A 15052-nucleotide genomic window follows, 5' to 3' on the forward strand; every position below is an offset into this window, starting at 1 on the left:
TCTGCTCCTCCCTCCTTATGTTGTAGTACTCATTCCTTGCTATGCTGTACCTCTCAAATTCTGGCTGGCTGAAGTGTTGTTGTACCTTAGCTATAGTATGTCCCTGAGTTGTCTTGCTCTTTGTTATTTCATGTTGGACCATGCCTCTTTCTACCTCATTTTTCTTCCTCATTTTGTGATCCATGGTATCCATGACCTGACTCTTCATAGTAGATTTCACAAAACCATCTATGTTCTTGTAGTACTTTTTAGTAATCTGCACTCATATAACATTTTATCTCAATATAGTTTCCTCACCTGCTTTTTTGTGATGCCCACTCTTCCTTCCTCTTCCAACATTCTCCCAAGAGGAGAGCTGCAGGCATTGATCCCTGTTTTTTCCAAGATTTTGGAGGGTACTCAGCCTATGAAGGCTATCATGTACAAATGAGTGTGGATGGAGTAGAAAGCAAAAGGACCCCTGAATGGTATATGCAGTAGATATTCAGTTTGAGTGTGCCAAATTCTGGGAGTTTGATAGAACTTGGTGTTGGAAGCTTCCCAGATTCCAGTCAAATGCAGCAGTGCTGTCAACTTCAGTGATTTTTTTTTTTTGTAGTGAATAAGCTAATTTCATGTTATATCCTTTGGTTGTTCTACCATTACTTCTCTCAAAGAACTGTTCTCTGCCCATGTCATCAGTTTGCTTTCAATACTTGAGGTTTGTGATCAGGTCACCCCTCAATCTTCTCTCTTCTAAGGAAGGCAAATGTAAACCTCTTGCCTTCCCCTGTAACTCATCTCATGTAATTGTAGTACCATCTGTGTTGCCTTCTTTGGACTGTCTGTATTTTTTTTTTCATTCTTCAGGTGCAGTGACCAAACTTGAGAATCATATTCTAATTTTGGCCTTTTGTAGGTTATGAACAGCTTGCTCTATATTTCCCGATGTAAATATGGTACTTGAAATCTATTCTAACATTTACAAGCACATAGTTTATCTTAAGTGTTTTCCCAAAGTGGGACTCTGGTGACAGGTTAGGGATGATGATGACCCTAGTCCTTCTCATACACAGACCCCTGAAGCTTATTTCCTGGAAGATGATAATCATATGGAAGCTTTTTTTTTTCCCCCACTTTGTCCCATCCTCAATGAATTACATTTGTCCTGGGTGAATTTTATCAACTATGTATGAGACCAACTTTGGAATCTAACCCCTTGTAAGTTGATGCAATCTTCCTCACACTAATCTTCCCTTATGACATTTGCATTATCCCAGAGCAGAACTTAGTATCTCTCCATTGGTCACCTCAACCCATTAGGAAAAGGCTCCTCTGACATGTGTCCTTTGTCTCTTTCCACTTTGATGATCTTTCCATTGATGGAGTTTCCTCCTTATTCCTGCCTTATGGTTTAGCATCTTAACTATTCTTCAATGTGGTTTTTTGTCATATGCTTTCTGGCAATCAAGATGCAAACAGTCCACCCAGCCTTCCCTTTTGTCTAAAGCAGAAATCAGTCTCTTGTAGAAATCTAAGGTTTTTTTTTTTTTTTTTTACTCATGACCTCCTTTCCCTAAAATCATGCTTGCTGTCTCTCACTTAGGTAGTTTCTCCTATGTAGAAAGTCATCCATTTACTTTATAATATCTTTTCCAGAGTCTTACAGACCACACCCATGTATGAGAATGGCCTGTAGTTCAATGTCAGTTCCCAGTCTCTCTTTTTATTGATGAGTATGACATTCAATCTTCTCCATTCCCATGGAACTCTGCCTCTCTCCAGTGATATTTTGAACTGTATTTTAAGAGGTTTATCTAGTGTATCTTCACATATGGGGAAATATCTTCAGGACCATGATCCTGTATGGGTTAAGACCTTATGTGTATGTATTTACTAATATGTTACAGGGAGAGAGTTTTAGACTTGCTTTGCCCCATCTCTTTACCCTTTCTTGTGTGTATACACACACACATACACCCCAGCCTAAGTCGGATGTGTGTATTTATGAAATTGATTTTTAGATTAATTCATAAAAGTAAACATCTGCAACATCCTGTGACTATAAAAATCATGGTTAGACCATAATATCAGTTTCTTTGAACTCATCATCCACAGGGTTTGAAAGAAAAAAAAAATATTTTTAGAATTAGTTTGATAGATGCTACTGCACAGCATGGCATGGATAAGCTTCTTGATTCTGGGTTTTGTTATACTGAGTGCACATCATAGGTTATATGCATTACAGAATATTGTTTTCTTAATCGGTATGAGTTTGCTGAAGTACCTGAAGGACATGATAATATAATTTCTTGTTAGGTAACTCATACAGCCTTTTGTTAAACAAAGCATTTCATGATCATCTCATAGGCCAGTCTTACAGCTCAACTGAAATTGCCAAATGTCCCTCCAAGATATCACAAGCCCTAATTTGGGAACCACTGTTATAGGAGTACGTATGGTTTTACTTAGGAAGCTTAAAACCTTTCTATGATAAGAATATCTCTTTCTGAACTGAGGGAATTGCTTTGTTGGTCTACCTATTTTCTCTGTCAGATCCCATGCTTTTGGAAAATGAAGCCAACATTTTAGGTCTATCTCAGGAGCCTCTCCTTGAAGGAAATTGACATTAGAGGCAATTGGCATTGCTTTTATATATTTGTTCATGAAACTTTACTCTTTATGTATAAGGTCATCCTCTCATGGCCCTTGGATTGCCACCTTCAGGGCTAAAGGGACCAAACATGCCTAAAGGTAACTCATAAGCGACTGTTTTTTGCCATACTTTATCTTCAGACTTTTTCTAACCTTTCTGCTCATCTGAGGTTCATGATATGAAATGACTCTAGAGGGAAATAATTTGAAGTGTGAAAAGTTGTTTCTGGGCAGGTTTTCCTTGAGAATTCTTGAGATTGTAGATTCCCACCCTTCTTTACCCTCTCATTCAAAAGTCTTTTACTTACTGTTGTTGACCACCATTGGATTAATGTCCAAAGTTCAGGATTTATGATGCAGGTTGGTTCCATCTGCCAAGGAAGGTTGTTGTCTTTACCGATCGGAGGTAGCTGATTGGACTGAGCTTCAGGTTGCTAACATCGAGTAGGTGACTGGTAAGGGGTGAGAGGCATTTATAACTCATGAGAAAGCAGGGGGTTAAGAAGTTTCTAACCTCTTGGAATTATAGAGCTTCTCTTAAGACTCATGGGACACTGCTCTGGAGAGAAATAGTTTTACCCATTTAAAACTTATATTTCTTTGGCTGAACTATTACATATGCACAGGGTATCATTCATCCCAGTATGGAGTACTGTTCTCATATCATGGGTGGCTCTTCTTCCACCCCTCTTTTAGGATATGTTCTTGACCAGAAATTTTACCAATCTAACCCTTATGAGTAGACTATAACGTATCTAAAGCAACTTGGCATACCACTCATGCATAACACCTGCGCACAATGTACTTTAGACATTATTTAATGAAAACTCTCAGAAAAAGGTACTGAACTCAAAAGTGATAAGAGCTTTATTTGCTGCTGGGATTAGTGGGACAGACTTATTCTGATGAGAGGAAGGGGCACCGAGATTATTGGCATCACTCCTTGAATTATATACTTTATCAGCTGTTGCTCATAGAACAAGTAATGCAGATGATATTTAATAGACTTAGCGAAAGACTTGGTGATATGAGCTTGAGGTGGTAGTGGAATGGAGTGAGTGTTAGTGGGAGGGAGGGAAGGTTCTCTTGGCTTGTCTACATCACCCCATGAATCATCCAGTCAATCAGTTATTCTAACCTAACGAGAGACTTATGGAAGTGCCTGCACTTCAGCTGTGAGAAATAATTGGGTAGCAGTGAACACAAATTAGCATATTTTTCAAGTTAGTGGGATACAAATTGAATAATATTATGCTGTGACATCATTAGAATGTACAAGATGATCAGATAAATAAATTACCTGAAATTTTGATGATATACGTTTTTATTTAAAGAAAAAGTAAGATTATTAGTGAAAGAGAGAGGCATTTGGACAATTTTTGCGGGGAAACAATGCAAATGAGTGGGAGATTTATAAAAGAAAGAGGCAGGAGGTCAAGAGAAAGGTGCAAGAGGTGAAAAAGAGGCCAAATGAGAGTTGGGGTGAGAGAGTATCATTAAGTTTTAGGGAGAATAAAAAGATGTTCTTGAAGGAGGTAAATAAAGTGCGTAAGACAAGGGAGCAAATGGGAACTTCAGTGAAGGGGGCTAATGGGGAGGTGATAACAAGTAGTGGTGATGTGAGAAGATGGAGTGAGTATTTTGAAGGTTTGTTGAATGTGTTTGATGATAGAGTGGCAGATATAGGGTGTTTTGGTCGAGGTGGTGTGCAAAGTGAGAGGGTTGGGGAAAATGATTTGGTAAACAGAGAAGAGGTAGTAAAAGCTTTGCGGAAGATGAAAGCTGGCAAGGCAGCAGGTTTGGATGATATTGCAGTGGAATTTATTGAAAAAGGGGGTGACTGTATTGTTGAGTGGTTGGTAAGGTTATTTAATGTATATATGACTCATGGTGAGGTGCCTGAGGATTGGCAGAATGCATGCATAGTGCCATTGTACAAAGGCAAAGGGGATAAGAGTGAGTGCTCAAATTACAGAGGTATAAGTTTGTTGAGTATTCGTGGTAAATTATATGGGAGGGTATTGATTGAGAGGGTGAAGGCATGTACAGAGCATCAGATTGGGGAAGAGCAGTTTGGTTTCAGAAGTGGTAGCGGATGTGTGGATCAGGTGTTTGCTTTGAAGAATGTATGTGAGAAATACTTAGAAAAGCAAATGGATTTGTATGTAGCATTTATGGATCTGGAGAAGGGATATAATAGAGTTGATAGAGATGCTCTGTGGAAGGTATTAAGAATATATGGTGTGGGAGGCAAGTTGTTAGAAGCAGTGAAAAGTTTTTATTGAGGATGCAAGGCATGTGTATGTGTAGGAAGAGAGGAAAGTGATTGGTTCTCAGTGAATGTAGGTTTGCGGCAGGGGTGTGTGATGTCTCCATGGTTGTTTAATTTGTTTATGGATGGGGTTGTTAGGGAGGTGAATGCAAGAGTTTTGGAAAGAGGGGCAAGTATGCAGTCTGTTGTGGATGAGAGAGCTTGGGAAGTGAGTCAGTTGTTGTTCGCTGATGATACAGCGCTGATGGCTGATTCATGTGAGAAACTGCAGAAGCTGGTGACTGAGTTTGGTAAAGTGTGTGAAAGAAGAAGGTTAAGAGTAAATGTGAATAAGAGCAAGGTTATTAGGTACAGTAGGGTTGAGGGTCAAGTCAATTGGGAGGTAAGTTTGAATGGAGAAAAACTGGAGGAAGTAAAGTGTTTTAGATATCTGGGAGTGGATCTGGCAGCGGATGGAACCATGGAAGCGGAAGTGATCCGTAGGGTGGAGGAGGGGGCAAAAATCCAGGGAGCCTTGAAGAATGTGTGGAAGTCGAGAACATCATCTCCAAAAGCAAAAATGGGTATGTTTGAAGGAATAGTGGTTCCAACAATGTTGTATGGTTGCGAGGCGTGGGCTATGGATAGAGTTGTCCGCAGGAGGATGGATGTGCTGGAAATGAGATGTTTGAGGACAATATGTGGTGTGAGGTGGTTTGATCGAGTAAGTAATGTAAGGGTAAGAGAGATGTGTGGAAATAAAAGGAGCGTGGTTGAGAGAGCAGAAGAGGGTGTTTTGAAATGGTTTGGGCACATGGAGAGAATGAGTGAGGAAAGAGTGACCAAGAGGATATATGTGTCGGAGGTGGAGGGAACAAGGAGAAGTGGGAGACCAAATTGGAGGTGGAAAGATGGAGTGAAAAAGATTTTGAGTGATTGGGGCCTGAACATGCGGGAGGGTGAAAGGCAGGCAAGGAATAGAGTGAATTGGATTGATGTGGTATACTGGGGTCGACGTGCTGTCAATGGATTGAATCAGGGCACATGAAGCGTCTGGGGTAAACCATGGAAAGTTCTGTGGGGCCTGGATGTGGAAAGGGAGCTGTGGTTTCGGGCATTATTATGTGACAGCTGGAGACTGGGTGTGGGTGAATGGGGCCTTTGTTGTCTTTTCCTAGCGCTACCTCACACACATGAGGGGGGAGGGGAATGTTATTCCATGTGTGGCGAGGTGGCGATGGGAATAAATGAAGGCAGACTGAGAATAATGTGCATGTGTATTCATGTATATGTCTGTGTTTGTATATATATGTGTACATTGAGATGTATAGGTATGTATATTTGCGTGTGTGGACGTGTATGTATATACATGTGTATGGGGATGGGTTGGGCCATTTCTTTCGTCTGTTTCCTTGCGCTACCCCGCAAATGCGGGAGACAGCGACAAAGCAAAATAAATAAATAGATAACTATATTTAAAGAAAGTATCCTTTCAGACATTGAAAATATATATGTAAGAATCTTTTTTTCATTTTATTGCAAGTATATTGTCATAAATGAATACAACATGCTCTGATTCTTAAGTGTTGTAAGTCCAGAACTTCATATATCAGCGCATGACAGCTTGAAGCCTTAGTCTACTTCCATTCAAACAGTGGAAAAAATCCTTTTCTTCATCAAAATAGATACTGAAATTTTGATGCATTTCAGTGGACAGTTATGTTAGATATTGTAACCATGTTAGATATTGTAAACATGCAGATATTTTATGTGAATTATAGTTCTCTTACAAGAGTTTATTATTCCTCATACATACTCCTTTAGATATCTGGATAACTTGTCTTCTCTCTCACCAGACAGCTGGAAACAGTTTGCAGAGCATGTAGTTCAGCAGATGCATGTGTTTATGTTTGGGTAAGAGCAATGCCACTTGTGACGTCCCACCATAGATGTTCTCTCTTGATGCCCTTTTGTGCCAGATCTCATGATGAATTTCTCCAGTGGCCACTACCAAAGCAGCGTGCTGCTGAAGTGAGTGCTTAGTACTTACTTACAATTGTTGATAGTACATGTTCCTCTTTGAATCATTTTTATGGAGCAAATGAAGTCCTAACCATTTTAGTGTGTGCACATTGGCATCCTTGACTGGTGCATATGTTTTTTAACTTGCATTTTAGTATTTTCTTTACTGGTGTCATATATCACCTTAAAACTTTAGTTTCTTATTTAGAGCAATATTATTATTATTATTTCTTTATTCTTATTAGCGGAAGTGAATCATAGGGTGGGGGAGGGGGCAAAAATTCTGGGAGCCTTGAAGAATGTGTGGAAGTCGAGAACATTATCTCGGAAAGCAAAAATGGGTACGTTTGAAGGAATAGTGGTTCCAACAATGTTGTATGGTTGCAAGGCGTGGGATATGGATAGAGTTGTGCACAGGAGGGTGGATGTGCTGGAAATGAGATGTTTGAGGACAATATGTGGTGAGAGGTGGTTTCATCGAGTAAGTAATGTAAGGGTAAGAGAGATGCGTGGTAATAAAAAGTGTGGTTGAGAGAGCAGAAAGAGGGTATTTTGAAATGGTTTGGTCACATGGAGAGAATGAGTGAGGAAAGATTGACCAAGAGGATATATGTGTCAGAGGTGGAGGGAACGAGGAGAAGTGGGAGACAGTGACAAAGCAAAATAAATAAATAAATATTTTTATTAGCATTATATTTTGTCACTGTCTCCCACATTAGTGAGGTAGCACAAGGAAACAGACGAAAGAATGGCCCTACCCACCTACATACACATGCATATACATACACGTCCATACACGCACATATACATACCTATATATTTCATCGTATACATATATATGAAACCACACTGCTCTTCCCCAATCTGATGCTCTGTACATGCCTTCACCCTCTCAATCAATACCCTCCCATATAATTTCCCAGGAATACTCAACAAACTTATCTTTCTTTTTTTCTTTCAAACTATTCGCCATTTCCCGCGTTAGCGAGGTAGCATTAAGAACAGAGGACTGGGCCTTGGAGGGAATATCCTCACCTGGCCCCCTTCTCTGTTCCTTGTTTTGGAAAATTAAAAAAAAAACGAGAGGGGAAGATTTCCAGCCCCCCGCTCCCTCCCCTTTTAGTTGCCTTCTACGACATGCAGGGAATACGTGGGAAGTATTCTTTCTCCCCTATATATATATGCTTTGTTGCTGTCTCCCTCGCTTGCGAGGTAGCGCAAGGAAACAGACGAAAGAATGGCCCAACCCGCCCACATACACATGCATACACACACACGTCCAAACACGCAAACATACTCACCCATACATCTCAGTGTATACATATATACATATACATATATACACATGCACACAATTCACACCGTCTGCCCCCACCCGTTCCCATCGCCACCCCGCCACACACGGAATAACAACTTATACCTCTGTAATTTGAGCACTCACTCTTATCCCCTTTGCCTTTGTACAATGGCACTATGCACGCATTCCGCCAATCCTCAGGCACCTCACCATGAGTCATACATACATTAAATAACCTTACCAACCAGTCAATAATACAGTCACCCCCTTTTTTAATAAATTCCACTGCAATACCATCCAAACCTGCTGCCTTGCCGGCTTTCATCTTCCGCAAAGCTTTTACTACCTCTTCTCTGTTTACCAAATCATTTTCCCTAACCCTCTCACTTTGCACACCACCTCGACCAAAACACCCTATATCTGCCACTCTATCATCAAACACATTCGACAAACCTTCAAAATACTCACTCCATCTCCTTCTCACATCACCACTACTTGTTATCACCTCCCCATTTGCGCCCTTCACTGAAGTTCCCATTTGCTCCCTTGTCTTACGCACTTTATTTACCTCCCTCCAGAACATCTTTTTATTCTCCCTAAAATTTAATGATACTCTCTCACCCCAACTCTCATTTGCCCTCTTTTTCACCTCTTGCACCTTTCTCTTGACCTCCTGTCTCTTTCTTTTATACATCTCCCACTCATTTGCATTTTTTCCCTGCAAAAATCGTCCAAATGCCTCTCTCTTCTCTTTCACTAATAATCTTACTTCTTCATCCCACCACTCACTACCCTTTGTAATCAACCCACCTCCCACTCTTCTCATGCCACAAGCATCTTTTGCGCAATCCATCACTGATTCCCTAAATACATCCCATTCCTCCCCCACTCCCCTTACTTCCATTGTTCTCACCTTTTTCCATTCTGTACTCAGTCTCTCCTGGTACTTCCTCACATAAGTCTCCTTCCCAAGCTCACTCACTCTCACCACCCTCTTCACCCCAACATTCACTCCTCTTTTCTGAAAACCCATACAAATCTTCACCTTACCCTCCACAAGATAATGATCAGACATCCCTCCAGTTGCACCTCTCAGCACATTAACATCCAAAAGTCTCTCTTTCGCGCGCCTGTCAATTAACACGTAATCCAATAACGCTCTCTGGCCATCTCTCCTACTTACATACGTATACTTATGTATATCTCGCTTTTTAAACCAGGTATGTCCTTTTTCAGCACATAAATCAGAAGTGGTAGAGGATGTGTGGATCAGGTGTTTGCTTTGAAGAATGTATGTGAGAAATACTTAGAAAAGCAATTGGATTTGTATGTAGCATTTATGGATCTGGAGAAGGCATATGAATAGAGTTGATAGAGATGCTCTGTGGAAGGTATTAAGAATATATGGTGTGGGAGGCAAGTTGTTAGAAGCAGTGAAAAGTTTTTATCGAGGATGTAAGGCATGTGTACGTGTAGGAAGAGAGGAAAGTGATTGGTTCTCAGTGAATGTAGGTTTGCACAGGGGTGTGTGATGTCTCCATGGTTGTTTAATTTGTTTATGGATGGGGTTGTTAGGGAGGTGAATGCAAGAGTTTTGGAAAGAGGGGCAAGTATGCAGTCTGTTGGGGATGAGAGAGCTTGGGAAGTGAGTCAGTTGTTGTTCTCCTGATGATACAGTGCTGGTGGCTGATTCATGTGAGAGACTGCAGAAGCTGGTAACTGAGTTTGGTAAAGTGTGTGAAAGAAGAAGGTTAAGAGTAAATGTGAATAAGAGCAAGGTTATTAGGTACAGCAGGGTTGAGGGTCAAGTCAATTGGGAGGTAAGTTTGAATGGAGAAAAACTGGAGGAAGTAAAGTGTTTTAGATATCTGGGAGTGGATCTGGCAGTGGATGGAACCATGGAAGCGGAAGTGATCCGTAGGGTGGAGGGAGGGGGCGAAAATCCTGGGAGCCTTGAAGAATGTGTGGAAGTCGAGAACATCATCTCGAAAAGCAAAAATGGGTATGTTTGAAGGAATAGTGGTTCCAACAATGTTGTATGGTTGCGAGGCGTGGGCTATGGATAGAGTTGTGCGCAGGAGGATGGATGTGCTGGAAATGAGATGTTTGAGGACAATATGTGGTGTGAGGTGGTTTGATCGAGTAAGTAATGTAAGGGTAAGAGAGATGTGTGGAAATAAAAGGAGCGTGGTTGAGAGAGCAGAAGAGGGTGTTTTGAAATGGTTTGGGCACATGGAGAGAATGAGTGAGGAAAGAGTGACCAAGAGGATATATGTGTCGGAGGTGGAGGGAACAAGGAGAAGTGGGAGACCAAATTGGAGGTGGAAAGATGGAGTGAAAAAGATTTTGAGTGATCGGGGCCTGAACATGCAGGAGGGTGAAAGGCAGGCAAGGAATTGAGTGAATTGGATCGATGTGGTATACTGGGGTCGACGTGCTGTCAATGGATTGAATCAGGGCACAGTGAAGCGTCTGGGGTAAACCATGGAAAGTTCTGTGGGGCCTGGATGTGGAAAGGGAGCTGTGGTTTCGGGCATTATTATGTGACAGCTGGAGACTGGGTGTGGGTGAATGGGGCCTTTGTTGTCTTTTCCTAGCGCTACCTCACACACATGAGGGGGGAGGGGAATGTTATTCCATGTGTGGCGAGGTGGCGATGGGAATAAATGAAGGCAGACTGAGAATAATGTGCATGTGTATTCATGTATATGTCTGTGTTTGTATATATATGTGTACATTGAGATGTATAGGTATGTATATTTGCGTGTGTGGACGTGTATGTATATACATGTGTATGGGGATGGGTTGGGCCATTTCTTTCGTCTGTTTCCTTGCGCTACCCCGCAAATGCGGGAGACAGCGACAAAGCAAAATAAATAAATAGATAACTATATTTAAAGAAAGTATCCTTTCAGACATTGAAAATATATATGTAAGAATCTTTTTTTCATTTTATTGCAAGTATATTGTCATAAATGAATACAACATGCTCTGATTCTTAAGTGTTGTAAGTCCAGAACTTCATATATCAGCGCATGACAGCTTGAAGCCTTAGTCTACTTCCATTCAAACAGTGGAAAAAATCCTTTTCTTCATCAAAATAGATACTGAAATTTTGATGCATTTCAGTGGACAGTTATGTTAGATATTGTAACCATGTTAGATATTGTAAACATGCAGATATTTTATGTGAATTATAGTTCTCTTACAAGAGTTTATTATTCCTCATACATACTCCTTTAGATATCTGGATAACTTGTCTTCTCTCTCACCAGACAGCTGGAAACAGTTTGCAGAGCATGTAGTTCAGCAGATGCATGTGTTTATGTTTGGGTAAGAGCAATGCCACTTGTGACGTCCCACCATAGATGTTCTCTCTTGATGCCCTTTTGTGCCAGATCTCATGATGAATTTCTCCAGTGGCCACTACCAAAGCAGCGTGCTGCTGAAGTGAGTGCTTAGTACTTACTTACAATTGTTGATAGTACATGTTCCTCTTTGAATCATTTTTATGGAGCAAATGAAGTCCTAACCATTTTAGTGTGTGCACATTGGCATCCTTGACTGGTGCATATGTTTTTTAACTTGCATTTTAGTATTTTCTTTACTGGTGTCATATATCACCTTAAAACTTTAGTTTCTTATTTAGAGCAATATTATTATTATTATTTCTTTATTCTTATTAGCGGAAGTGAATCATAGGGTGGGGGAGGGGGCAAAAATTCTGGGAGCCTTGAAGAATGTGTGGAAGTCGAGAACATTATCTCGGAAAGCAAAAATGGGTACGTTTGAAGGAATAGTGGTTCCAACAATGTTGTATGGTTGCAAGGCGTGGGATATGGATAGAGTTGTGCACAGGAGGGTGGATGTGCTGGAAATGAGATGTTTGAGGACAATATGTGGTGAGAGGTGGTTTCATCGAGTAAGTAATGTAAGGGTAAGAGAGATGCGTGGTAATAAAAAGTGTGGTTGAGAGAGCAGAAAGAGGGTATTTTGAAATGGTTTGGTCACATGGAGAGAATGAGTGAGGAAAGATTGACCAAGAGGATATATGTGTCAGAGGTGGAGGGAACGAGGAGAAGTGGGAGACAGTGACAAAGCAAAATAAATAAATAAATATTTTTATTAGCATTATATTTTGTCACTGTCTCCCACATTAGTGAGGTAGCACAAGGAAACAGACGAAAGAATGGCCCTACCCACCTACATACACATGCATATACATACACGTCCATACACGCACATATACATACCTATATATTTCATCGTATACATATATATGAAACCACACTGCTCTTCCCCAATCTGATGCTCTGTACATGCCTTCACCCTCTCAATCAATACCCTCCCATATAATTTCCCAGGAATACTCAACAAACTTATCTTTCTTTTTTTCTTTCAAACTATTCGCCATTTCCCGCGTTAGCGAGGTAGCATTAAGAACAGAGGACTGGGCCTTGGAGGGAATATCCTCACCTGGCCCCCTTCTCTGTTCCTTGTTTTGGAAAATTAAAAAAAAAACGAGAGGGGAAGATTTCCAGCCCCCCGCTCCCTCCCCTTTTAGTTGCCTTCTACGACATGCAGGGAATACGTGGGAAGTATTCTTTCTCCCCTATATATATATGCTTTGTTGCTGTCTCCCTCGCTTGCGAGGTAGCGCAAGGAAACAGACGAAAGAATGGCCCAACCCGCCCACATACACATGCATACACACACACGTCCAAACACGCAAACATACTCACCCATACATCTCAGTGTATACATATATACATATACATATATACACATGCACACAATTCACACCGTCTGCCCCCACCCGTTCCCATCGCCACCCCGCCACACACGGAATAACAACTTATACCTCTGTAATTTGAGCACTCACTCTTATCCCCTTTGCCTTTGTACAATGGCACTATGCACGCATTCCGCCAATCCTCAGGCACCTCACCATGAGTCATACATACATTAAATAACCTTACCAACCAGTCAATAATACAGTCACCCCCTTTTTTAATAAATTCCACTGCAATACCATCCAAACCTGCTGCCTTGCCGGCTTTCATCTTCCGCAAAGCTTTTACTACCTCTTCTCTGTTTACCAAATCATTTTCCCTAACCCTCTCACTTTGCACACCACCTCGACCAAAACACCCTATATCTGCCACTCTATCATCAAACACATTCGACAAACCTTCAAAATACTCACTCCATCTCCTTCTCACATCACCACTACTTGTTATCACCTCCCCATTTGCGCCCTTCACTGAAGTTCCCATTTGCTCCCTTGTCTTACGCACTTTATTTACCTCCCTCCAGAACATCTTTTTATTCTCCCTAAAATTTAATGATACTCTCTCACCCCAACTCTCATTTGCCCTCTTTTTCACCTCTTGCACCTTTCTCTTGACCTCCTGTCTCTTTCTTTTATACATCTCCCACTCATTTGCATTTTTTCCCTGCAAAAATCGTCCAAATGCCTCTCTCTTCTCTTTCACTAATAATCTTACTTCTTCATCCCACCACTCACTACCCTTTGTAATCAACCCACCTCCCACTCTTCTCATGCCACAAGCATCTTTTGCGCAATCCATCACTGATTCCCTAAATACATCCCATTCCTCCCCCACTCCCCTTACTTCCATTGTTCTCACCTTTTTCCATTCTGTACTCAGTCTCTCCTGGTACTTCCTCACATAAGTCTCCTTCCCAAGCTCACTCACTCTCACCACCCTCTTCACCCCAACATTCACTCCTCTTTTCTGAAAACCCATACAAATCTTCACCTTACCCTCCACAAGATAATGATCAGACATCCCTCCAGTTGCACCTCTCAGCACATTAACATCCAAAAGTCTCTCTTTCGCGCGCCTGTCAATTAACACGTAATCCAATAACGCTCTCTGGCCATCTCTCCTACTTACATACGTATACTTATGTATATCTCGCTTTTTAAACCAGGTATGTCCTTTTTCAGCACATAAATCAGAAGTGGTAGAGGATGTGTGGATCAGGTGTTTGCTTTGAAGAATGTATGTGAGAAATACTTAGAAAAGCAATTGGATTTGTATGTAGCATTTATGGATCTGGAGAAGGCATATGATAGAGTTGATAGAGATGCTCTGTGGAAGGTATTAAGAATATATGGTGTGGGAGGCAAGTTGTTAGAAGCAGTGAAAAGTTTTTATCGAGGATGTAAGGCATGTGTACGTGTAGGAAGAGAGGAAAGTGATTGGTTCTCAGTGAATGTAGGTTTGCGGCAGGGGTGTGTGATGTCTCCATGGTTGTTTAATTTGTTTATGGATGGGGTTGTTAGGGAGGTGAATGCAAGAGTTTTGGAAAGAGGGGCAAGTATGAAGTCTGTTGGGGATGAGAGAGCTTGGGAAGTGAGTCAGTTGTTGTTCACCTATGATACAGTGCTGGTGGCTGATTCATGTGAGAGACTGCAGAAGCTGGTAACTGAGTTTGGTAAAGTGTGTGAAAGAAGAAAGTTAAGAGTAAATGTGAATAAGAGCAAGGTAATTAGGTACAGCAGGGTTGAGGGTCAAGTCAATTGGGAGGTAAGTTTGAATGGAGAAAAACTGGAGGAAGTAAAGTGTTTTAGATATCTGGGAGTGGATCTGGCAGTGGATGGAACCATGGAAGCGGAAGTGGATCATAGGGTGGGGGAGGGGGCGAAAATCCTGGGAGCCTTGAAGAATGTGTGGAAGTCGAGAACATTATCTCGGAAAGCAAAAATGGGTATGTTTGAAGGAATAGTGGTTCCAACAATGTTGTATGGTTGCGAGGCGTGGGCTATGGATAGAGTTGTGCGCAGGAGGGTGGATGTGCTGGAAATGAGATGTTTGAGG

At 41.3% G+C, this 15052-nt stretch overlaps 1 protein-coding gene across 2 annotated transcripts in view; it reads left to right on the forward strand.

The window, feature by feature from the left end:
- Window positions 1-15052, forward strand: part of LOC139753748 (uncharacterized) — a 137613-nt gene that overhangs the window by 89814 nt on the left and 32747 nt on the right. The window contains exon 8 of one of the 2 annotated variants that reach the window (XM_071670560.1): window positions 6742-6943. In XM_071670560.1, coding sequence (XP_071526661.1) covers window positions 6742-6928 — 187 coding nt within the window. In that variant the 3' untranslated portion in view covers window positions 6929-6943. Of the gene's footprint in view, window positions 1-6741; window positions 6944-15052 lie in introns of those variants that run through there. The other variant, XM_071670561.1, reaches the window with a different exon arrangement.

This window comes from Panulirus ornatus, chromosome 15 (assembly GCF_036320965.1).
Source record: "Panulirus ornatus isolate Po-2019 chromosome 15, ASM3632096v1, whole genome shotgun sequence".
Taxonomy (NCBI): domain Eukaryota; kingdom Metazoa; phylum Arthropoda; class Malacostraca; order Decapoda; family Palinuridae; genus Panulirus; species Panulirus ornatus.